General features: G+C 29.0%; 1 protein-coding gene across 1 annotated transcript; it reads left to right on the top strand.

Annotated features, from left to right (window-relative positions):
• The first annotated feature begins 3,915 nt into the window (after window positions 1-3,915).
• LOC108212310 (benzoate carboxyl methyltransferase) lies at window positions 3,916-6,807 on the top strand. Its single transcript, XM_017384038.2, has 4 exons — window positions 3,916-4,053; window positions 4,199-4,591; window positions 4,677-4,934; window positions 6,316-6,807. The coding sequence occupies exons 1-4, from the start codon at window positions 3,979-3,981 to the stop codon at window positions 6,670-6,672; spliced, it is 1,083 nt and encodes a 360-aa protein (XP_017239527.1). The 5' UTR covers window positions 3,916-3,978; the 3' UTR covers window positions 6,673-6,807.
• The last annotated feature ends 245 nt before the right edge of the window (window positions 6,808-7,052 follow it).

Genomic DNA, 7,052 nt, shown 5'->3' with positions numbered 1-7,052 from the left:
AGTATAGTCATCTACATTTACATTACAATAAATCTTGGCGTACATACTAATTCACTACCTGGTTTTTAGGGTAAACACATGACCCACTTTCTCACTTGTTTCACACTCTGCCATCTTTTTTTCCTGTATTTTAATGACTCCTTATTTTCGTTTCAGCCAAATTTTCACTTTCAACTTCATCTAAAAAATATTACTTATAAAATTTTGACTTTACAAAATATTTATCGACCATAATATGATCATATTTCAGTATATAATATATACTTATATAAAATTATATTTTGTCTTTCATGATTAAATAATAAATTTATCTTGTATCATGTGTCGAAAATTATTTTTAAATTTAGTATTATTTAACTAGAAAAATATATGTACGTTTTTATTAATAAAAAATCTTATAAATAAATTAATTAAATATTAAAAGAAGGAAAATAACTAAAACACAATAAATTTATCATCTCATATAAAAATATGATATATAACATCTAATTAAAATATACAATAATTAAGATGATGTTCTTCACAACATAGTTGTACAGGGGAATAAACACATAATTAGCATAGCTCCATGATTTCCTTCTTTTACTATTTAAGTAATTACTTTATCAGATTTTTTTATTAATAAAAGTGTACATATATTTTTCTAGTTAAATATTATTAAATTTTGAAAATAATTTTTGACACACGATACAAGATAAATTTAATATCTAATCATGAAAGACAAAATATGATTTTACTTAAATTATATATTATATACTAAAATATAATTATATAACTGTCGATAAATATTTTGTAAAGTCAAAATTTTATAAGAGAATTTTTTTAGATGAAGTTGGAAGTGAAAATTTGGCTGACACTAAAAATACGAAGTTATCAAAATTCAGGATAAAGACAGCATCGAATTTGCAATACAATGAGAAAATGGGTCACGTGTTTACCCTAGTTTCTAGGTAGTGAGTTAGTAGTGAATTAGGATGTACGCCAAGATTTATTGTTTACATTATACTAGCTAGCTTATGTTATTATGTATGACCATCGGTGCCAAGCATGGATCTATATAAATTTTTCAAATTTATTACTCCCCTTGACTCTTTCATTTTTTAACATTTCTTTTTCACTGCTCGACACGCATTTTAATGCGTCTAAAAAACATAGTTCTATAACTTTTTTTTTAAAAAAAATTCTAAATAAAAGTTTAAACATCAAACTTTTATTCGGAAAAATAAAATTTAAAACAATGTTATAGAACTATACTTTATAAGAGTATTAAACTCCCCCGTCCCGCAATGTTAAGAATTGAGAGGGACGAAGGGAGTATTTATTAAAATTATAATATCTTTTCATTTGATTATATTATCATTTTAATATACTTATTTAAATTATTATTGTTTAGATATAAACATTTTACGTATTAACATTCGATTTGTGTTAAAGAATTTATTTAATAAGTTGCAAAACTATATTTTATTTAAGTATTAAAATCCTTGCCGCGTCTTCGTCCCCCAATGTAACCTATTGGCCGGGACGGAGGGAGTATTAAATAATATTATTTTATGACGATAACCAAATTTTGATAGTTTGGTATTATTTCTTATTTATTTGAATTTTGAAGTATGACAGTGCTTTTATAAAATTGTTTCGTAAATTAAATATATGAGTTTTAAAAATTAAAACAAATAATTTTTTTGGCGATGTAATTCTGTTGGTGAAATAATCGTTATAATATAAAATGATAATAAGGGGTTTCTCCTTAAGGAACCCATTAAACTAGTAACCTGGTAACTATGCTAGCAGTTAATCTAAAAAACTGACAGGACTAAAGAATAGGAAGACAGGTACAACTCTAATGTTTGTGTTCTGTATTCTCTACTACTATACAAAAAATACAAAGAAGTATACTATTTATTATGAAAAACAATATTATAAAAATTTAAAATTAAATAATGTTAATAGTACATTAACCCATTCATGTTCTGTATTGTTTTTATGTGATGTAGTTTATTCACCCTACCTAATTTTATTAGGTGCTTTTTATATTTTAACTAGTTTTGTTTTTTTTTAAATAATATTATCCAGTTTTGTAATTAGTTCCTACATTTTCTATTTAAAATAACATATATATTTTCATGTTCTGTGTTCTTAAAAAAATTATAGTATTTTCAAATACTAAACATATGATGTTCTGTATTTGAAAACTATGTTCTGTAAATTCAAAATTTGTTTGTTTTATGTATTTTGTGTTTTCACTAATTTTAGTTTGCATTCTATTATATTAATGTTTTATAACTTTATTTTTCTTTTATAATATTTATATTTTGTAAATATATTTCATAGATATTAACATTTATATATTTTTAATTCAATATATTTAGTACAGAATACACACATATATATTTCATATATACACAATATGACAAGAATCTAAAAATCCGAGAGAATAAAAATGAATTTTAAAATTATATATTAAAATATATAGAAATTTACAAAACACAAAAGTATTTTTTTTCATTTATCTTTAATATATATTATAAACTTGTTGTTAACAGAACAAAGAACACAAAAAAAATAAGAAACATAAAAAACAATAATAAAAGTAAAAATAGTGAAAATAGAAAATAGAAAAAAATTAAACAAAAACAGAAGACATTGTTTTTTATGTGGGCCACGTGTTTCATCACACACGTTAAAAAAGTTAGTTATAGTAGGTTAAAATTTATGGATATAATCGTTCTGCTGATATCACTAGTTATGAGGTTACTCAAATAACATGATTTCTCGTTGAATCATCCCCATCATAATAAATATACAAGTTTTTTCATAGTATAGTAGTATAATAATAGTTGTTATTAAACTAAAAAAATTATTCTAGTCACTATAGAAATCCTTTCATAGTAGTCTGATAATTATTATTATTAAATAAAAAATTATATGATGACATCCAAATTTGATAGTCATATTTGACACTTCCGATCTTACACGGTAAAAAAAGATTAACTTATTTGTATATACATTTTCTTCAAAATATCGTTTAACTGTCTCTTTATGAGAACAGACGATTGCAAATTACTGTTTGTTCGACTCGATCATTGGTGTAGATGCCGTATGGCTTTTTATTATTAAAATTAACACCTTTGTTTCAAAAAAAAAAAAAAAATTAACTTATTAATAAAGAGTATATATTCTGATATCGATCAACTTATTTTCTAACAATATTTTTAACCAAATTTAACCCGTCGTCGCTCTTTCAAAAATTAAACAACATGGTTCAGGAAGGAGAAAATTATACGGGCTCCGAAATTTGTTTTAAGGTTTGATCACTAGAATTCAGTAATATTGGTGTTGGGTAATTAACGGAATGAATATAGAGTTTTGGATAAAAAGCTAATTTTAAAAATACTACTTTGAGGAGTTTTTTGGATTAGAGTTGGTTTTTGTCGGGAAGGGTTGGTTCAACTGGTTAAAAGAGGGACTTGTATCCTCTTGGTTACAGGTTCAACTTCCGAAGGGAGGAGGATTTGTGACTATGCTCCTGGGTTAAAGCATGTAGCTTGATAAACAGCTTGGTTCACGTGGTTTGCAGGTTATTAATGCGCACCCAAAGGTAGCGGCTGCGAGTTACTACATTAAAAAAAACAAAAAAAACTGCTAATTCAACCTGGTAGTCAAAACATATGATTGAATCCGCTAAAAGCTAACCGACAATTCCCTCATTTATGGGAGGGTGCACATTCCTAACATAAAGTGTCAATGTAAAATAAAAAAGAAATAAGCATTATTATTTAGTAAACTGTCACATTCGTATCATAATTAATGTGTCAACAAGTTGGTTCTGACTATGATAAGAACAAGGTTAATTATATCTGTACTCGGTATATATGTAGGGTTGTATATGTTCTCTATATAAGCTGCAAGGTTTGATAAAGAAAACGCCACCTGAAGAAATAGAAAGTTTGATTGTGAATAACCAAAAAGAAATAAATGGATTTGGTAAATGTTCTACACATGAATCCAGCAAAGAGCGCATGTAGCTATGCCAACAGCTCCATCCTTCAGGTCTCTCCCCTTCTCTCCTTCGCACACTAGCTCCTCACTGTAAACTACTTGCAAGAGATGAGATGCCAAACTAGTTTTTATAGATCCATACATTTAAAGATTGATTGATTATATATATTTCTTATCATTCTGTGCTGATCTGCAGAAAAATTTGATGTTGCAATCTAGAGAAGTTTTAGAAGACACCATCAAGAACTATGGCACCTACGGGTTCTCGGAATGCTTTAAGCTAGCTGACTTGGGATGCTCTTCTGGACCTAACTCCTTGTTGTTCGTAACAAATATCGTGGACATTGTCCATGCAGTATGCCAGAAGAAAAATTGGAAAACACCTGATGAGTTTCAAGTGTTTCTAAATGATCTTCCGAATAATGATTTTAATGCACTTTTTAAAATGGTGCTTGAAAATGAGAAAGGTCTTGAAAAAAATGTAAATTGTTTTATATCAGGAGTAGCAGGTTCTTTTTACACAAGACTGTTTCCAAGTAAAAGCCTTCATTTTGTTCATTCTTCAAGTAGTGTGCACTGGCTCTCCCAGGTTGTTAACTGATACTTTACAGCATGAAGTCCAAATTTGTAAGTTTACAATTTTGTTATGGTATAGACTAACAATTGAAGTTCAGGTTCCTGCGAATTTGCTGGATTATAACAAAGGGAATATCCACATGGCAAAATCGAGCCCACGACGTGTTTATGAAGCATACTTTTCCCAATTTGAAAAGGACTTCACAACATTTTTGCGTATGAGATCTGAAGAAGTGATTCCTAATGGCCGGATGGTACTGTCACTCGTCGGAAGGAGCAGTGCAGATCATACCATGAAAGACAGTTGTTATATGTACGGATTACTAGGGAAATCACTTCTGGAGATGTCTGCTGAGGTATGAACAATGATACTGTGTCAACTACTAGTACTAAACCAATGCTAATTATGTAAATGTAAGGTCCAAAGTAATTGCCATCTATATTACCGGACTCGGCTAAAAATGTTCTGCAGCATGGATACGTGTTCGAGTGTCAGACTCGGCATTATTGTGAAAATTTTACATGTTTTTGGCTTAATAAAAGGATTAGGAAATCCGTACAATGTCAAAGTGTCGAGTCACTCGTGGAACCAGAGAGGGCTAAGGGATACTAGAACCGACCCTGACCTCGAACAGATAATGTATATTTTTTTAGTGTATACTGTATTTTTTTAGCAGCCCGAATGATAGATGCCAACATAATTTTTTAAAATGTCCAACGAAGAGCTTATTTTGTCGAAAAAATATTACTACATACAAAGAAAAATATTTAGCAAAAAGGAATAAAAAGTAATGATTTTATAAATTGAAACAAATATTATAAAATTAATCTCAAACTTAACTAAATTAAAAAAATAAATAAAAGGAAAGCCAACACTAGAGTCTACCCTATCTCACAAGTCGTGTATTTGGAGTTACAGTTTACTCTCCGCCTTCTCTCTCTTTATCTGGATTCACTCGGTATTTTTGTGTTTAGCCAATACTCTTTCTAGATTGATTGATTTATTCTTTTATTTTCATCACTTTTTGTTCATAGGTTTCTTAATTCTTGAATAAATTTTTATTCTTTAATCTTTTTGTATCTTTTATGATTTTGTATAATGAAATTGTTAATTGGGAATTCCCTTAGAGTTTGAAGTGTTACTTTTACACATAACCCTCATTTGATCCTGATTTGATCCGGGAAGTCCTTACTAATTAGAATGATAATTTAGAGTTTTTTGTTAATTAGTTCTGAATTATTGAATTGTGGTAGTCTAATTTGGTAGTTTCAAATTACTATAAATTATCAGAAGAGTCATGACTTTGCAGTTATTAGTTGTTGTGGCTAAATGTTCTCTTGCCGTAAGTGAATTTTTTTTGTTATCTTTGTTGTATTGTGAACTTGGTTGGGGCTTCGTGTAAGAGAAATGGTATGTTTCGACAAAAACAATTACACTGCAATGTTTAGAAAGTGGAGAGATATTTTCTGGAAAAAGGAAGAACAAAGAAACTTCTTTAACTCGATCTAGAAATACACGGTGGTTCAAACCATAGAATTATACTTCATCTTCTTTTGATGTGACCATCAGTAGTGAAAATTTTTGTGAATATAATTAAATATGTCAGCCATGCACCCCAAGATTTTAGTCCTCGTTCCGCACTAGGGGAGTGTCCTATATGAATTCTTGATGTAAAATGAAGACTCGGAATAATATAGATTGCCACACACTTTAAATATGTTTGTTTGTTTTTCAAGGGTATACTTCATGAGGAAGACATTACTTCATTCAATCTACCTCTTTATACCACATGCATCGATGAGTTGGAGGCAATAATTGGATCTGAGGATTCGTTTAGTCTTGATAGATTGGAAACATCTGAAGTTAATTGGGACATTCGTGAAGAAGATGAAATCTTAAAGTCTGGGGAGAGCAGTGGTAAGTTTATAGCAAAGACAATTCGAGCGGTGACAGAGTCGATGCTTGCCAGTCATTTTGGTGATGTCTTCATTGACGAGATATTTGAGAGGTTTGCGCTGCTCGTGGCTGAGCATCTCTCAAGGGTGAAAACTGACAACTTATTTAATATTGTTGTCTCCTTAATCAGGAAATGAGAAGTTCTGGTTATCTGGTATTGTTTTATTTCTAATATCAAGTATTTTCGTTTAATTTATTTACTTCATTCAAATATCATAGTTATACAAGATGTATGTAAAATTTTAGCTGTAATAATATATATTCATGACAAAGTTGTGATGTTGGGATGAGGTTTAATATCTTGGTTTTGGTTGTAATAATATCTTTTTCAAAAAAATGTAATCATAAATTTGGCGAGATTTTTATAGTCGAGGTCCATACGAATAATTAATACGATAGGTATTCTATCATAAGAAACTAGTGAGGTCCATTCTTATTAATTTACAACGGATACCTCTGACAAATTTATACATCGAAAAAATTTATACAAGTGATCAAAAATTGAACTTTAGACACC

Source organism: Daucus carota, chromosome 3, assembly GCF_001625215.2.
Source record: "Daucus carota subsp. sativus chromosome 3, DH1 v3.0, whole genome shotgun sequence".
NCBI lineage: Eukaryota > Viridiplantae > Streptophyta > Magnoliopsida > Apiales > Apiaceae > Daucus > Daucus carota.
The sequence above is the reverse complement of the archived record's forward strand: the minus strand, read 5'-3'. Positions and strand labels throughout refer to the sequence as shown.

Bases quoted from the DNA above. Each gene is read 5' to 3' on its own strand.
- LOC108212310 (XM_017384038.2), top strand. From the start codon at position 3,979: ATGGATTTGGTAAATGTTCTACACATGAATCCAGCAAAGAGCGCATGT. The intron at 4,592-4,676 runs GTTGTTAACTGA...ATTGAAGTTCAG, and splicing joins GTGTGCACTGGCTCTCCCAG to GTTCCTGCGAATTTGCTGGA. The intron at 4,935-6,315 runs GTATGAACAATG...TTGTTTTTCAAG, and splicing joins TTCTGGAGATGTCTGCTGAG to GGTATACTTCATGAGGAAGA.